Below are 19,004 nucleotides of genomic sequence, written 5' to 3'. Positions count from 1 at the left end.
AGATCGGCCCAGCCGTTTAGGAGAAGTTCATGTGCCACAAACAAACAAACAAACTTTTCAGCTTTATATATTAAAGAAGATATCAGTGATTTTCTTCTCTTTACAATGATGAATATTCTACGAAATTAATTCTTTGAGTTAACTCTACATCTTTTGAAAGTAAATATTATCCTTAATACCCTTAAAAATCTTTTCTTGGGAGATCTTATCCTTTAATAAAAATTTCAAGGGAATCTAGAGGTCAGAAAATTCTATCCTCAATTGATGTAAACTCTGAATAAAAGAATTTTTGGGAATAAAAAATGTTCATTACTTATGTGTTCTTATTGTGAAAAAAAAATAGTTTGTTTACTGGTTTTTCAAAGTTTGTAAACTTAAACTAATGTTGCCGAAGTTTACTAATATTTTAATTGCTTAGCAAAAATTTTTTTTTAAATCTTAAAATAATTAAACTTAAAAAAAAAAGTTCTATATACTGTTAAACAAACTATTTTTCTTTTCAAAGTAGAAGTGGTAAAAATTATATAAAACTGCCGAAATGTCTCAGGAGAAATTTTTTGATAAAATAAACTTAATTCTAGAAAAAAGTTTACAAAGAAAATGATTAAGAAAAACTTACATAATGGAATCGAAGATTTTGAATAAAAATGTTACTAACAAGTGTAAGATCAACATTTGGCCGAACTTCGGGCCACCTTCTCAACACTGACCGTCCCGCACGACGTCCCGATTAAAAGTGAACATTTTCACATCACGCACGTACATTTCATCGATCGATGTGATCGATCGATAAATATTGAATTTGAATTCGTGCGGTTGGGTCAATGATGAACCCGAAGAACACCTGGGGGCGTTAAGGAGGCACTAAAATAGTGCTTCAGGGTCGGGATGGGCCACTGAGGGGATTTTTCAGACTCAGTATGGGCCCAATTCTTACACAAGAAAAGTTTTTGTATTAGTTTTCCTATTCACTTTTGGTGCTTCAGAGGAATGGAAAGAAGTCATTTTTTTAAACCTTAATTCGAGGGTTGGAAAATAATACTAACTCATTTTTGTTGATTTTCAGGAGAGCGATTTGAAGTTTGAGATTTACATTGCTTCTTATGTAAAATTTTTTACAGTTTTCGCTGTAACTTTGTAGGGAACAAATATTCGAATTTGTCCTTTTGAGGGAAGATGAAGGACATCAAAAGCTATCGAAAAATGCGTTAAAAATATACTATACTAACTCGACTTAGTATAGTGTATTTTCCAACCCTCGAATTAGTTAGTTGGTTTTACAAAGTTTGATGAAAAAATAAGAGAAAATTTCAAAATATTTATGTAAAAGACAGGGCATTACCCTTTTAGAATTAAAAGGCTTTTACGTATCCATACATATATATTTTAATGACAACCTCTTGAGAGATAAACAATTATTCTGTGAAATTCCTTAACAATTTAATTTTCCCAACATGAAAGGCGGAAAAAGAACAAAGTCAAAAAGGAGCAAATATGGAAATTTCATGCTATGCATGGCAAATCCAATCTAATGTTATTCCATGTACTACATAGGGTGGTATGTATATTGCAGGAAGATGGCAAAAGGGGTATTTCCGTTGTCGTACAAACAGACACACATGCACATTGGAAAATACATACCTACATTACATATGTACATATATCTCGCAAGAAATGGCGGTAGATGTTAACGACAGAGTCAAAGTGCGCTAAGTATTTCAGTACATTATCTATACTGGGTATTTCAGTAAACACTCATTAGATATTTATAGAGTCATACGGAGGTGAAGAAAAAAAATTCCTTACACGCCACATTACCCATCGATTCTATATGGAAAATTGCTCGTCACCCCACCACCGAAATAAAAGGAAAAGCCGGAATGGGCTGGAAAATGTTGAGGTGGTTTCGTTGTAGCTTTTCCATACCACCCTGTTGAACCCCGCGTCGTATAGTCAAACATCAATGCACGTTGTGCTTTGTATAAAATCGGTAAAAACTTCGTGTTTTCATTAGTTTCGTTCCATTTACTGCTGAAGCAACAACACCGCGCTCACTATTCCTCTAATGTTGTGGACATATAGTTTTTTTCTCAAACCACATTTGTGATTTTTCCTCTGTATACAAGAATAAAGACAAAAAAAAAAGCGGAGAAAAAAATTTATATCCGATTTCCTACTAATAGTGATTCTGTTTCATTTATTTTTTATCATTGTGAAATTTGCAATTGATACAGTGTCTCTCTCACTACATATTGAATCAATTCCATATGTGAGGGTGGTGCTTAAGAGCTGTGGGTGACAAATTTTTCGTAAAACTCCATTTGACGCATTTGGGTCAATTTTCAATTAAATGATATTTTTATAGAAGAGGAATTGTGAAAAAAAAGTTAAATTAAGTGTTCAATTTGATTGCAACAAATGCTGCAGCTTATGCTGCTATTTGTTAGCTTTGCTAATAATATATGTATGTGAAAGCTCTCTCTACAGTATGATATGCAATTAAAAATCTATTTGGGAAAATTGTTGACCAATTGCAAAAGGAGTGACATTGTTTGATGGACAAGGGAAATAAGCAAAAAATTGTGGCATTTCCAATGACTATATTTTTCCCTCTTGTCACAGTAAAACTTTTTGCTATATAATATTGTCTTGTTATTGATTATTTCCTCATTCGTGTAAGTTTTCCATGCTACAAGAAATATCTTTTTTTATATACTATAGATAAAAAAATTTGCTTTCGACCATGGATAAACAATTCTTCGTAGGATATTTATAACATTTATTTCAGAGGCTCACGGGACAAAAATTGCTAAAGAGGGCTTTTCCGGCAACAAATGATATTTCTCATCATAACACCTCCATGAATTTCCTTGTTATGCTATTTTAATCGCCCTCTCAGAAGGACTATTTGGTTTTTCAATTATATACCATATATGTATACTTATGGGGCTTACCACGGTATCACCCTGTAAATTCAACAAAATCAACAACTATGCCATACAAATCCGTGTATGTAAAATAAACATGATTTATTGTGCTGATTTCTCTGCAGAATATATCACACACGGTTGGGAAGAAAGTGAAAGGACATACAATATAGCAAACACAATAGGCAAATCCTTATCCTTCTTAAGGAGTGATTCAGAGCAACCGTATATCAAAAGAAAATACTTCAATTTTCTTTTAATGGAATTGATTTCTTATAGTCAGATATTCGAAAAGAAAAATAGAATATTTTACTTCCTTTAGAAGCCATTGACCTACATAAACTACCGTAAAATATATAAATTCTTTTCTTTATTTCTAAAGAAGAAAAATTCAAACTCTCATTTGTGGATAAAGTCCTCATTCCTTGACAAAGTTATTGATAGTTATAGTGTCTAAGGAAAAAAAAGAAAAAGGACGAATTTGTCCACATATTTTCTTTTATTCTAAGTCACTCCACTCAAATTATATCAACCCAACCACATCAATTTATTCTTTTGAAATGTTCAGCACGAACTTCTGGATGCAGAGAGGCAGACATGTAATTTTATTTGACGAATTATTTCAAATTAGAAGTGATATGTGTAGGGTGAAAACTACACACAAAGAAAAATCTAATATTTCGCCCTTAAGACCCAAATTGACAAAGTATAATAAAATATAGGACAGACGGAGTAATTTTGTCTAAAACCAACATCACGTGGCGGAAATTTCTTTAGCTGTCTCTATTTATTGAGATTAAGGAGTCTTTACATCTTTGCTTAGTTCTATTTTTGGTTCTTATGACCATTAAAGGAGATTTGCGATGCTCTCAATAATCTGAAAAGGTTATCCCATAAGAAAGTTATTGAATTTTTCTTTTAAGAGGGTACCTTTTTAGAAAATAAAATTCTAAATTTAAATAAATTGATCAATTGCAATATTTCAAAATCATCTAACAACAAATAACTTAACTTTTCTCTTTTTCTAAATTCATATCGATCCCAAAAAAAGAGTTTCAAACTCTTTTTTTTCGTGTGTAGCTGTAATAAAAATGTCTCCTAGCACGTTATTTACTTTCTTGGTTACATTCATGCATTAGAGTTATATTGACAAGATCATCATGAAAAACCTCCCTCTATGTTAAATAAAGGTATAAGAACAACTCAAGCAAAATTATAATGAAATTCCGGATAATTCGTCACGTGAAAAGCATGTTTGGTGTATGTTGAAGATAAGACGTAAAAAAGTGGTTAAGAAGCTTTACATTCTCATCGTTATTCTTTGGAAGTCGCAGACGAAAATTTAACCATACGCTAACAATAAAATCATATTCACAACAACCCCTTCAAATCGATTACATTGTTACCGCGGTAGGCAAGCTCTCTTCACAAATTGCTAAACATATTGTTCCGCAACGCAATGGTGTCGGCCGTGGTACGGTTAAGGATAACGTGGGGGTGGTAGAGTCCAATTGAGAAGTATAGCATAGGCAGAGCATATAAAACACAACAAGACGGCAGACACATTTCACTAAAGACATGCGGATTTTAGTGAAATGGGAAATTAGTTTGGGAAATGACCTTGGAAAAGAGGGTGTTCTCAACTGCTTCAACATTATGCCATTCTAGAGTCATTTCACACTGGAAGAGAGCTTTTGGATTAAATGGTGTGGAGAAAGGAAAAAAAGTAGAAGTAGAATGCCTCAAGGGGGTGGAAATATATAGTGAGTGACTGGCGGAAAAGTAATTGATTCGATTGGTTCTTTTCAGTGGCAACCGCAAGTGAAGTCCTTCATGAGTAATAGCTAACATACGTAGGGAAAATAAGTAGCTGATGATATTGAAATTAGAAATTCCATTTCCCATTCCTTACTATTTTGCCATCACTTGCTCAAATATTAATTTATACTCCGCAGTATAAAAATTTAAAAAGTTCACCTCTTGAATGGAATTCAAAACATGCTGCAACATAGACTTTTAGTGTTTTAAATGTAAAAATAAAAAGAACAGTTGTGAATGGCAACCAAAATGACGCAAAATAATGGGAATGCCTCGAGTAGTGGAGGTAGTGCGTCTTCGGTATGCTTAACTCCTGCTGAGGAACATTTGACGGTAAGTTTCCTTGTTTAATTAACTTAATGAGTTGAGAGATGTTCCAACTGATGACATGTTGTGTATGCTATGTATTCAATTCAATGTGGGTTAGGTGGCTGTTCGTATTCGCCCTTCGAGTGAACCCAGTGATCACAAATGCGTCCATGTGACATCAAAGAAAACCCTTCAGTTTGACGATGGTAGCAAAACCAAGCCAATGAAATATGTCTACGACCACGTCTTTGGTGAGGATTCCACACAGGAGGAAGTTTACTTGAAAACTACCGCACCCCTTGTACGGGATGTTCTCAGTGGACTAAATGCCGCAGCATTTGCATACGGAGCCACTGGTATGAACTATTTTGCAAAAAAAACATTAAAGTAGGAGAAAATGTTGCGGGAATACATTATTTCCAGGTTCGGGAAAAACACACACAATGTTGGGTCCCAATCCCAAAAAAGCCGCAACACCACAAACAGAGACCACCCCCAAGACAACTGTCGACCAACACAATGATGGACTCATGGTGCGAGCTATTGCGGAAATATTTGAATTTGTTGAGAAATCCGAAAAGCCTGAAGCAATTCGGGTGAGTACATACATAGTTAAACTACAAACTTGAGCTTTAAGCTCACAAACAATCCATATAGCTAACACCCCTAATCCCACATGAATGTTAAAAGTAGACGAAACTCTATCAATAATGGTTAACTTTTAAGCCTTTAAGTACTCACTCTTGAGGATAACTACGAGTCTGAATTGAAAATCTGCATTAAAAATTCCTTGAATAGTAGATACTTCTAGGTAATGTGGTTGGTATGGAATAGAAAAAATTTAAATGGAAGACTCCGTATCGGATTGCAAATGTTTCATTCAAAGACACAGTAATAAGAGACTGCAGTTAATGGCAATAATTATCTTTACTGAAATTCTAAAAGCTTCTCTTCTATTCACAAGAATTCCAAGAAATCTCTGAACTACACAATAGAGAATTTAATAAAAATAATAATAATTTATTTCACCCTTTTACAGACTAGTGTTTTAGGGACATAGGGTAGAGAATTTAATTATCTGTAATTAAACGAAGAGAAAACTTTCAATTACCTACGTAAGGTATATTAGCAATACTTTACTAAAGTTCACATTATTAATATGTAGTTTCAGTGTAGTGTATGTAGAACCAATCTAAATAGCTATGTATAGTAAGCCATGTCGCTTGTTTCATGTTTAAAAGCAGCTTTACCCCAAATATCAGTGGCGAACAATTCTCACGAATTTCACAAAGAGGAAATATGAAGCTTTTAATAAAACTTTTCATAAAGTACATTTTTGTGGTAGAGACACTGAAAGAGAAAACATCAAAATAAACATTTAATTCATTTACTTGATGGACATCATTCCATGAAGTTCTCTTATGCAAAGTTACATAAAAGTTTGTCCTTTCGCTGAAACACGTTTTTCATAAATTAAAATTGCATTTTCCACAAAAATCAAATCACGATAAACTATCAGAAAAAAAAACAAATTGATTTTTGAGGATGAATAATATGTAAAATTTACAGTAAATAATTCATAATACATGAGCAATTTCCCCTGAATTGAATACAGAATAAAGCAAATATAAATTGTTCCATTCATCTCATATCCTCTGCATTATTTTCTCTACAAAATTCTATATGTTTAATATACAAGAATTTTTTTTTCAATGAAGCCCATTTAGAGGAGAGGAATTAGAGATTAAATTCCCTATCAGGGCGCATGAAATTTATTGCTACACCAAAAAACCCTAAGCTTAATCAATTTATATCCCACACAAATCCTCTCTTTATCTGGAAATTTTTTTAAAAGTTTGCCACACACCAACCCAATTCCCGCATCTTATGGGATTTTGCAGAAAGCTCTCCAATAAGCCCTCATTATCTGCTTAGAAATTCCTTAGACGTGCCTAATTCTCAAAAGTTGCAACACGTGTATATCAGAAATATTATATATTTTTGCTATATAGAATATACATTGCAAGAATAAATTCCTTTTCCATTTCAATTTTCCAATATAGATGGAAATTCTGAATTTTCGCCTGGGGAGAAAGTAATTTTACGAAGAACTTTCTGTTTTTATTAAAATGTAAATAATGGGAAAATAATAAGATATTGACTTATTGAAATAATGTTGTTCTTGAACCTTAAACTGCTATAAAAGAACCGCTTTTGAACTTTTATCTTTTCAAAAGAACTAATTTTCACATCAATAAACAAAATTATTTTGTTTATTTAAAAGTTCTATGGCTAAATAATTCGAAAGGAGAGAGAAACCACATCCTTATTGTGAGAATATTAATTTTGATTTACTCTTTCAACAAAATTTTCTCGGAACTTCTGTATATTCAGGAAGAAATGACATTAAGGAAGCAAATGCAATATACTTTATTGGAAAACATATTTCACAGCATCATGATTGTTTGTTTGTTTGTTTGTTAAACAATTCATCTCTACGAGTTTTTGAATTGTTGCACAAGCAGTAAAAACAATTTTGCAAATAGAAAATGGAATATTGTGAAATACAGGAAGCTAAATTGAGTTTATATTTAGCTCTAGTTTCAAGGAAAACTTTAACTATTTTATGCAATTTCTATTTACTTAATTTTTGTTTATTTTAACAATAAAACCTATTTTTATTTTTATTTATTCTTCTTCTAAAAATATTCTAAAATTTCCGAAAGTAAACAAACTTCTAAAAATCCCAACACACACTCGAATAATTTCAAATTGGATTTTCAAGATGATGCTGACAATATGCTTTTCCGGGTGGGTTGTGATAACTTTTGCCAAAAGCCATCCACAGTTTGTGGCAATATGAACCACGTTAGCATCATTTTTGCCCCATTATATTCCTCTAAAGCACCAAGCACGCAATGGTCTTTATGACAACGACACCAACCCATTCTCCCTCCCAAAAAATTAAACTGATGCTCTCTGGGTACCACAATCCTCTTGGGAAGAATTATAGTGCTTCATTTTCAGAACAATTTCGTGGGAAATAAACGTGAAAACTTTTGCACAAACATACGCTACATTAGCACAATTCTCATGGGTGGAATTTCTGAAAGCCACCAAAAAGCTCCCTATATAGACAAGAGTTAAGAGTATTGTGGAAATTAGCATGGAAAATAGTTGAAAATCAGTTTAGAAATCAACTCTTTTTCCACCTCTTTGCCTGGCCCATAAAACCAGCCATTAACCCCATGTGCTGGGAGGCTCAAAATAAATATACATCCAAAACTATATGAGCGATGGTATCTTCACTTAAATTATCCTAATTAATCAGTAAAAGGGGCCTAAATATGAATTATTGATATTCACGTAAATGCCATTAGACATTTTTTATTGATTCATAAGCCAATGAAATATTCAAGGAAAACAACACAAGAGAAATTGAAAAAGGCTTTAAGGGGTTTATTTTCACTTCTACATTTATGCTGCTGCAATTGGAAAGCTCGAGGAAGGGGGGAGGGTGCACAGCACATGGAATATGTACAGAAAATAAGAAAATTAAATTCATCAAAAATACAGACAGAAAATATTTTCTTCAATAAATAAAATAAGGTTGGAATGTGATGTTGAAATAGAAATTCTTCATCTTTCATATCACCTAATCCAAAAGCCCTAATTTATAATGCGATACGAATGACGAGTGTTTGCTGTGGGGGATGGATGAAAAAAGATGTTACGAAAAATGTGAAACGTGCTTTTTCACAAAACTCTTAGCTTTTAATAAAATCACCAAGGAGCTGTTGTCAGTTTGAGGGATGAAAAGAATAGGTGGAGAAGATCCCGTGCGGGGGATGCTAAACTTTTCCTTCATCGAACCGACAAGAGAAATCCAAAATAATATAAAAACCATAAAATGCATTCAATGGAAATATTGCTCCACATCCATATCGTACCTTCCGGGTTTAGAAAACACCAAATAGTCACACCCCCATATTCTAGTTTGATAGAAGCATGAATTGTGTAAACTTTTAGCGAATTTTCACTTTCTCCCGCACACAATTTGTCGAGCATAAAATCGATGTACGAAATACACCATCTAACACATCCCAATGAAAGTTTCACGTTAAACTTTATAACCATGTTCAACGGGGTTGCAGTTAAAGCGCTATTAAAGTTTCTATATAATATATGCTTTTTTATATTCTCACTTTCATTCACCTTTTTCAATTCCATCTCACCCCCAATCCAAGCCAGACGGAGCACGTCAATGTAATCGTGAACACGTGAAAGTACAAAAAAAAAGTAGAAGAAAGTGAACGATGTAAAATAAAAACCATCAATCAATGGAGTTTCTTCGTCAAACGTCTATCTGAATTTTTTATTCAGTATAGATTCTAGATAGAAATTCAACAAAAAAGAATTCCTGCACAAAGTTGTGAAAATACCTGTATCATTTAAATGAAAATAAATAATTCAATCATTACTCATGCATGTACACATATTTCAATTACAGCCAAGCTTTTAATTAAGCTTTTAATTCATTGCATTTATATACTACATGCATAATAAAACATTTTTAACGAACTATTTGATACATTGGTTATGCTCAAAATAACACGTTTAATTAAAATCAAAGGTGTATACATTAACAGACCAAAATTATTTATATTCTTTTATTCATTACATTTAAAGTTATTTGGGGTATAATTGAGGGAAAATTGGAGTAAATTTAATCGTAAAACTCCGGTTCTAACATTTGGCAGGAGATTATCCTAAATTAACCTAAAAATATAACATACATGCCCTTGCAATACTAAAAAGAAGTTGAAAACTTGCATTTCAATTTGGTTAGCGTTAGAAAAATGTACCTAAGCTCAGAATTGACTTTACAATTCTGCCAGACTTTCTTATTTTCGGACGCTGACCGCTTTTCATAACATTTTACCTTGGATAAATGCTTATTCAAAAACTAAGACTTTAGCTAAGCTCCAAACTGAAAGATCTCCCGCTGCCATTTTACTAAAATTTCTTTTCTTTTTAAAATTATTCATACACAGCTTTGTGAATTATAAATCTTTCTTATGATTTTTTGAATAAATCGAATTGAAATTTCTCAGTTTACGCTTTCTTCTTTCTGTTAAATTTCTCAAATGAACTAGGTACCTTATTAAAATTTAATTAGTAACTGTTACGGAGAATGATATATTAATACAAAAAAATAAGGAAATAAGAAACAACTAAAAGTCACACCATTCTCACATAAGAAAATGGAAAATAAAATTCAACACAGTAAATCAGAACTTTTCCTTCAATAGTGAAAAATCTGAAAAACGAAAGAAAGTGAGGAGGAAATTGGAAGCGTCAACTTATGGGATTTGTTGAGCTTTTGAAATTGATTTTTACTTCCAGTCGGAAGTTTCACCGAATCCCTCCTATATCCCTTGAAAATCTCTGTCAGAACTTTAAATGATGGCTGATGCTGTATAATACATTATGTAAATAAACGAAAGGGTTCAATTATGTGGAACAGCGCTGTGCTATGTGCAAATTAAAGTGAGAGTTATGGATCAAAATCGCGTCGATGTTTGATTCTAATTATTAACGTAGTTGGTACACACTATAAAACCCCTCACTGTCAATTACAGTTCTTCGTATTTAATTATGCTAAACTAATATGCTGTGCGCGCCTTTATTACTATTCAATTCCGGCAAATGAATTTTCATGGATTAAAGGATCCTCTTGATAGGAGTATTGTACCACATTCCTTTAATGCCTGTTTGGTACAAAATGATAGCGTGAAATGTGAGATACAAGAGGGATATATCAACGGATTGTTCAATTTATGATAATCTGGGTGAGAAGGGCTCAAAATAATACTTATTATGGCATGATAAAATGGTCGCTTAAATGGATTATAATGCAATCAGGATCCTACATAATGTTCTTCATGTCCTTTTGCATCATTAAACTTCATTTGAATTTATGAAATCTGTTTATGACTGATAAAGAATTCATTTTAAATCTTCCAGAGAATTTTTCATTAGCATTTCTTAAAGAAAATAAATAATATAATTTATTCAAATTCAAATCAAATAAGATCCATTTAAGACGATATTCAAGTCATTCAAGCACAGTTAAATACTTTACATAATATTCATGTTTCAGTAGAATTTTGAGTGCGTAATCATTGAGATAAGTAACACAGTTAGAACAAGAACTTCTTAAAGCTTCTCCTCGAGATGTATTTGTGCATTTTACCTTGTCAATACAACCATATAAACAGCCTGAATGAAATGCTAGTATGTAGTACAAAGTCATGGATGAAATCATATCTCCTCTTAATGCTGAATACCATGGACATACCTACAAAGCACCTCTTCATGTGAAATGAAGCACCACAATATCCCCAACTAAATGGCAAAGTTAGAGCACAGAACAATGTTCATCCATGCAGTTTCTTACGAGGTGGTAGCCATAATTAATAACAGCACGTATTGCATGACTTCGTGCCACTCTTGAGTTATCCCCCTACCCTCTCCTTCCATCTTTGTAAACACAGTGAGAAAGATGTAAAGGATATAATATAAAATTTCCCCAGTTTTATGGAGAGCTTATCGCCACCATGTTACACCATCTCTCATAAAATACATACATATGTAGGTATGCAAATAGTTATGTAACATCTCGCGCACCACTCCGCCAAGGATATTCAATTTCGAAAAGTTTACCGTGTGCGGTTCATTTAGCACAAACGTACAGTACATGTATAGCAAAAAAGTATAATGGCACTGGGGTGGTGAAAAGTTTTTGAGCACAATGCGCACGGGCTATTTTGCAAAGCGATTTCCTTTTGTAACATTAATAATTAATTTTAATTGCCATCAAATGCTCAACACCATAAGTAGTGGTTTGCATGTTGGGGTAAATTGCATTTTCTCTTATTGACACTGTTGGCCCAACATTGTCTCCTTGACCACGGAGCTTACCCCGTCAGAAGGACATATTCAATAAATTATCGCACGACACCTCTTTTGGTCGCTCCATTCCACACACATCCAAAAGTATGGGCTTCCCCGCCTAAACCATTCACTCCAGAACATGGCCATTTAGTTCATACCACTTCGGAATGCTATGCCAGCAATTCTTTGCGCACTAAACAATAAATATATAGGTACAGATTACTACCAATATGTGAATTGATCCTCTACCAGGAATATTTTGTATATTAGTCAACTTCCCTTACTTTTACGCTCTGTCTGTATTATTTTATCCTACATCGTAAATCACATAGATAACTATGAAGAATGTGCATGCCGGGGAAAGGGCTATGGAAAAGGGATATAAAACGTCATTCCCTTTTTCGATATATGCGGAAAAAGTAAAATTACTATAGATTTTCCAGGAAACTTTCAAAGCCTCTCAATTTCTCTCAAATAAATTGTATAAATTTTCGTTTAATTCATTAGCAAAATATTAATAACAAATTCCTTTTATTAACTTCCAAGCGAAAAGCTTTCCGTAAACCATATACGGAATCATATGTTGAGGCACAGAAAGCATGATTGTTTCCTCTAAAAGTGACAAAATAATGCTCAAAATTCATGAGAATTCTAATAATGCAGAGAATCAAATAAATACCATTCTAGTGGTTTAAATTTAGCAATTTGGAACTAGAAATTTGGGAAAAGGATTACAATTTACCTTCATTCTCTATCCAAATACATGTTTTTCTCGATTTTTCCACATCAGTGAGTAAAATACAAATTTTCACTATCATTTCCTGAGTCTCTAATCAAGCGTCTTGAAATGACGAAGTGTGGCTTTGAATTTGTAACCCTTGAACCCACATAACTTCTGCGAAGAGTGCCCAATTAAAGGTGTCTAACAAATGACTTTTAGCATTTTCCTCACAATACAACATCATGGTAGCTAAAGAGGTTGAAAGTTTCCTTTGAACCCCATTTTCTTCACCTATATTTCAAGGAGAAATGACACAAATGATTATCACGGAGGAAGAAGAGAAAAAGAGTATAAAAGGACATTGAAGACAATTCGTTAAGGTATCTTTTAATATGATTCCCGAAGGGTGGTCCGAAAAAGAATAGAGACGAACGTTCGTATCCTTGGAGTGTTGATAATTCTGCAAATAATATGTTTCCTTCCGAACGTGGGCGATAGGAAGCACGCGGAGGTGGATTGTGGGGGTTGAGTGATGAATGAATGGCAACCCCCAAGCCACACCACCCTCTTCTTCATTCCTTTTATAGAGACGCAAAAGTGCGTAAAAGTGCGTTGAAAATTAAGTCAATGTAAAGAGAGTGTTGATCGATTGGGTGGCCCCATTGGGACGAGGAGAAAATGAAGACTTTAATAATGTTTAAATTTTTGCGTATTAAGCTCGCTAATGAGGAATTCGTTTGAATTTTCCTCATCCTTGAATTATTTATTTTTCTCTCCTCCTGCAACAGGTGTCCATCTCTTATTTGGAAATCTACAATGAACTCATCAGGGACCTTTTGCAGCCAGGTGGGCCACTTGAATTGCGAGAAGACAATAGAGGTGCCAAGATCACCGTGGCTGGATTGTCTGAAGTCACAACGACACAGAGGCATGAAGTAATCTCCCTACTTTTGAAGGGAAATAAAGCCCGCACAATGGAACCAACTGCTTCCAATCAGACCTCATCGAGGAGTCATGCCTTGTTGAGTGTAACAGTGACACAATCCTCAGCTTTGGGAACTAAGCAAGGAAGGCTCTTCCTAACGGATCTTGCGGGTTCGGAGAGGGCAAAGAAAACAAAGAATCGCGGAAAACGTCTTCAGGAAGGTGCTCACATCAATAGGAGCCTCCTTGCTCTGGGAAATTGCATCAATGCTCTCTCAGGGGGTGCCAGGTACGTCAACTACCGCGATTCTAAATTAACGAGACTCCTCAAGGAAGCCCTAAGTGGGCACTGTCGCACCATTATGATTGCTCACGTTGCCCCCGAGAATAGGCATAGGGATGAAACCAAAAATACCCTCGTCTATGCTAATCGTGCGAACAACATAACAACACGCATGCAGAACCCCGAGCTTCTAATGGAGGAAACACGTGAATTCCCAACGACACACTATCAGAATTTAGTGACAGAGCTAAGGGAGGAGGTCAATCGCTTGAAGACAAAAATGCTAACTGAGAGACCTCGCAGTGGGGCTGCCCTAAAAATTGATCCAAATGATGAGAAGAGAAGGGCCGAATTGCGCTTCCTGCGGGAACAAATTGTTCTCACGTTTAAGCAACAGATGAAGCTCCGGAGACGCCTCTTGGAAGCCGAAAGTCATGTAATGGGATTGGAATTGGATGCTGAGAGGCAACATATGATTATCTCCCATTGGCAGGGACGCATGGGAAAACTCTATGATTCCCAAAATGACAATGGTAAGCAATCTATGCTGAGTGTGTTTCCCATTTAACAATTCACAGGAAATCCTCCCACAAGTTTATACATAGTTGCAGAATAGGGAACAATAATCCAGATCTGAGCTTTTTTAGACAATTTTTTTTAATTTCGTTTTATAAGAAATTAAAATGGAATTTAAATTTAAAAAAAAAATATTTTTATAATTTCTGGATAATTGAAAAAAAAACTTTTTCCCAAACACTTAAAAGGCTTAAAGTTTTCTTGGATCAATTTTGGACCATCTACCCCCACAATTTATAACTCTAACGTGGTTTATTCAAAAGAAAATTCAACTCCGCTTTACAAATCATACGATATACTTCGGCAAGTACTTTAAATAAATGGAATTTTCTTGTTACTTTTACGCTATGTAGGATATTCATTCCATAGAAGAATACTTAATTTATACGGGAAGTTTATTAATTAATCCATTGTTTTATTGGAGTAAAGTTTTGCGAAAATTTTAATTAAGTATTTTATATTTTTCCACCGAGAAAATCTTTCAATAGTTGACGGCGGAGTAATTTTGCTATGGAAATTGTGATATTTATTACGCTCCGTGGATAAATTAGGTCTAATTAGTACACGAAATTATTTTCCCAATAATTACGGGGAAAATTCAAGTGGTATTATATTAAATTTCTTTATGTTTTGTCCTTATTAATAAAAGCCCATTTTCACCTGAAACTTTTTTGAAATTCATTTAAAAAATAAATCTATCTACTTTTCTTTTCTGGAATATTTTCTTTTTATTAAAAGCTTCCGGAAAAAACTTTTAATATCCTTTAAAAACTTTTCAATTTATCAAAAATGATTTTTCAAAAGAAAATATCCTTTTCAAAAATTATAGAAACCATTAAGATTGCAAGAACTCTCCTTCAGAAGGGAAACCATCATTTTGTAACATTAATGGCACAATTTCGTGTCAATCGTGGTAATTAAATTTTTCAGAATCAATAACAAGCGTCGTTGAAACCTACAAGGTTAATTGATTACATATAACGTCAGCATACATAATTCAACTTACCTTTGATGGCTTTACCGATACTTCTACCTACCCAAAGAAACTTCCAGAGAATTTTCCTTAGCAAATACATTGCAATACACATTCTAATTTAATATTAAGAAAATGGAAAGGGTGTTGATTGGTGTTGAGTGCGAAGAATGTTCCAAGAATAGCAAATTTTGCGGAATTTTCCACACAAAATAACAACATTTTAATCACTTTCATTCAAGCACAAAACATTAAATCCTTTCCAAGAAATACAAGATTACAAATCTCAAGATTTATTTTAAACAATTTCAATCTCAAACCCTTTTTGCTTAATCGTAATTTCGGAGAAAATCAATTTGGGACAGAATCAAAACCAAGACGAGAACAACCATCTTAAAAGTCAATCCTTTTCCGCAAGAGTAATCATGAAAATGATTTTTTTTTGTTAATTAAATTCACACTCCAAAAGGAACATTGAAAAATTGTAGAAAATAATTCATTTGCTTTGGTCATTTCCTGGTAAATTAATCCTGAGAAAATTCCCTCCTATTAACTCCTTTTAATGGAGGCTTTAGTAGAGGTTATACGTAAAACATTTAGGAAATAATTCAGGAGTTCACGTACATTCCCAATTATTTCATCTCTTGGTGTAACATAATGTACACAGAATCCGAATCTGAAGGGAGTACAGCCATTCGGTCGGCATGGAATGAATTGGCAGTAATTGAGCGTGAGATGAAACGCTACAAGGACATTGTGCTGGCTACGGAGCAGGATTTGGAGGCATGCAGACAAAAGGGTGTTGCATTGGAGGATGAACTCCCAGAACGGATTAGTAGTGATGAGGAACGTGAGCTACTAGGGCTCCTGTGTCGTGTCCACGAGCTCGAAGCGGACAAGGTGTCACTCCAGGCTGAGCGATTAGCACGGCAGAGTGAGCTGAGGCGGCGGGATCTGCAACTCTTGCGAGCTGAGCGACAACGACGCCTCTGTGAGGACATTATAAGCACGCAGAGACGTCTTATTGAAGGTAAGAATGAGTATTTAGGGGGGTGGTAATTAGTAAAGGGAACCTACTTTGCACAAGTGGGCCACGAAATTTGATTCTCCGATTGATATCTGACCCACATTTCTATCCAACACAGAGGGGAAATTGGAGCTTCCGCCGGAACTCAAGGACATGTATGCGCTCTATCAGCAAGAAATTCACGCAAGCACCTACACAGGGGGCTCAGCGGGTACCCCATCCACAGCTGCGGGCTACGACAGGAAGCTACCACCGATCTACAAGAGGCACACACCACCGAGCTCAAGTTCCGGCTCAGATTGGTCCCCAACCCCACTAAACGGCAGCAGGAATGTCGAAGCAACCGCAGATGGACCTGATGGACTCATGGGACCTCCCGTTGGACCGAAACTACCCCTAATTTCTGCACGTACTCGTACATTGCGGTAAGTTAATTTGCTAATTAAATCCACGTGAAAGCTCTGTTAGAAATGGGAAGGAGCTTTGAAAGCTTCAATGGAACGTAAACAATTTTAAAGTATTTTCTTTAAGTGAAAAATCGTTATACATCACAATTTATAAGCAAAAGAATATTAATTTGTGAATAGCTTGTAAATTTTTGGCAATCTTTTGAAAAAAAAATTTTTAACTTTGGGAAATTTTATATTAAAAGCATTAATTAAATAGTTCAAGAAATGAAGATTTAAGAAATTATTTGGAAGCCGACGTAAATGTATGATGAAAAGTTTTTTGGAAAATTAACTTCTCCCCCGGTCAGCGTCGGAAAATCGGATCTCAATCCAGAGTTATAGGCACAATTCTGCCAGAGCTTTCGGCACAAATCAGTGTATTCCTCTGCCTTTTGTAAATCAATGTATAATTGATTGTAAATAAATTCCTTTTACACGCAGCCACTGACGAAGGCACTGATTTGTGCAGAAAGCTTTGGCAGAATTGTGCCTATAATTCTGGGCTGAGATTCGATTTTCCGACGCTGACCAGGGGAAAAGTTAATTTTCCAAAAAAATTTCTATGAAGATTTAAGCTTTAATTTTTTAAAAAGATCTTTAAAATAAATTAAAATTTCAAGCTATTGAGATAAAAATTTCTATAAAAAAATCTTTAAAAAATACAAGAAAGTCTGTTTAATAAAATTCAATTTCTCAGGCATTAGAAGAACAATTTAAAATATATTTTTAGCTATAAATACAGCAACTTTTTAATAAAAAAAAAATAATTCAGCGCAAGAACCATTTCTAACCGTGTAGAAGTTACTGAAAAGCCCCTCCATCTCGCACCAATTAACAATTAATCGTCACTTTGTTGTTGCGTGAAAATTGAAAATTAGCGAAAACCGAAGTGGAGATCATCAGAGTACATCGAGTGAGGATTAAAGTGCCCCCAACCCTCCCGGAATGATTTACATTTAGCACACATAGCACATAGGAATATCAGCGGGAAATTCCAGATGAATTCAGCTTTGCGTGATAATTTCTAATTTAAGCCCCCCGTGTTGTGGTGGTTTGTGTTTTTGCCATGTCTTGCTGACACTTCACCACGGGAATTGCTTTGGGTATGTTTGCGCCAAAAAATTCTCTCCGCCTCATCAACTACCCCCAATGCGAAGAAAGTTTCATGATGAGAAAGTAAGTGGGAAACATCTGCGATGGAAGCTAAAATAAACATCAAAATATCGAGTTGAGGCACCACACGTCCCTTCCCGTGAAGCCCCCGAGGGGGTATTTGGGGGTGGGTCCGACAGAGAGTGGGCCCCGCAGGAAAAGCTAATCAATTGATTATTAATTTAATTGAGAAAGGGGCTACACTGTTGTGTGAAACAATTGGTTATATCGCCACGAAATGGACTCATTAAGCCACGAGCATGGGGTGCTGCACATACCACGGGCCAACCTCATAAACATTGCGACAAATGCTGAACTTGTGAATGGAGATAATTTCCTCTCAGCTCCGTATGATGTCACAGAGCAGCGCACCAAGCCACGTGCCGTAGCTCCAGTAGCCCCTATTCTCGGCATTTTTGCACCCTTTCCGCCACATCAAATGTTTAATTGAAAACTTTATTATTCTTATGACATTTATTGCTCAGCTGTTCCGCTACAGCGTATAAAATATTATACTAAAAATTGTAAAAACTTGATAAAGCAATTTTATTTCCATATATATTGTAACCTCTCTGTATCCTTGGTGTAAAAATTTATTTTATTTATTTTTTGTATAGTTTATGTAGATTTACTGCTGTATTTATGGTTAAAAAGTGTTATGTTTTTTTTTTCGTTATCTCTATTATATGTAATAGTTTGAATTTGTTGCTCTATTTGAGAGGATTATTTGCGGCATAAATAAAATATTTAACGCTATGCTGCGTAAATGTAATAAATTTCTTTAGTAAACGGAAAAAAGTTATTTTGTAAAAGTTTGTTCACTGGGATTGGAAAGATTGCGAGATTTTTCTGTGTAAATAATTCAAAATCTTTCTTCTTTTAAACCTT

At 34.5% G+C, this 19,004-nt stretch overlaps 1 protein-coding gene across 1 annotated transcript; it reads left to right on the top strand.

The window, feature by feature from the left end:
• The first annotated feature begins 2,565 nt into the window (after positions 1-2,565).
• LOC129786656 (kinesin-like protein KIF19) lies at positions 2,566-18,498 on the top strand. The gene is made up of 8 exons (XM_055821802.1): positions 2,566-2,675; positions 4,883-5,078; positions 5,173-5,410; positions 5,478-5,650; positions 13,521-14,472; positions 16,156-16,518; positions 16,634-16,940; positions 17,843-18,498. The coding sequence occupies exons 2-8, from the start codon at positions 4,983-4,985 to the stop codon at positions 17,886-17,888; spliced, it is 2,175 nt and encodes a 724-aa protein (XP_055677777.1). The 5' UTR covers positions 2,566-2,675; positions 4,883-4,982; the 3' UTR covers positions 17,889-18,498.
• Positions 18,499-19,004: the final 506 nt, after the last annotated feature.

This window comes from Lutzomyia longipalpis, chromosome 1 (assembly GCF_024334085.1).
Source record: "Lutzomyia longipalpis isolate SR_M1_2022 chromosome 1, ASM2433408v1".
In the NCBI taxonomy this organism is placed as follows: Eukaryota; Metazoa; Arthropoda; class Insecta; order Diptera; family Psychodidae; genus Lutzomyia; species Lutzomyia longipalpis.
This window is presented reverse-complemented; position numbering and strand designations above follow the sequence as displayed.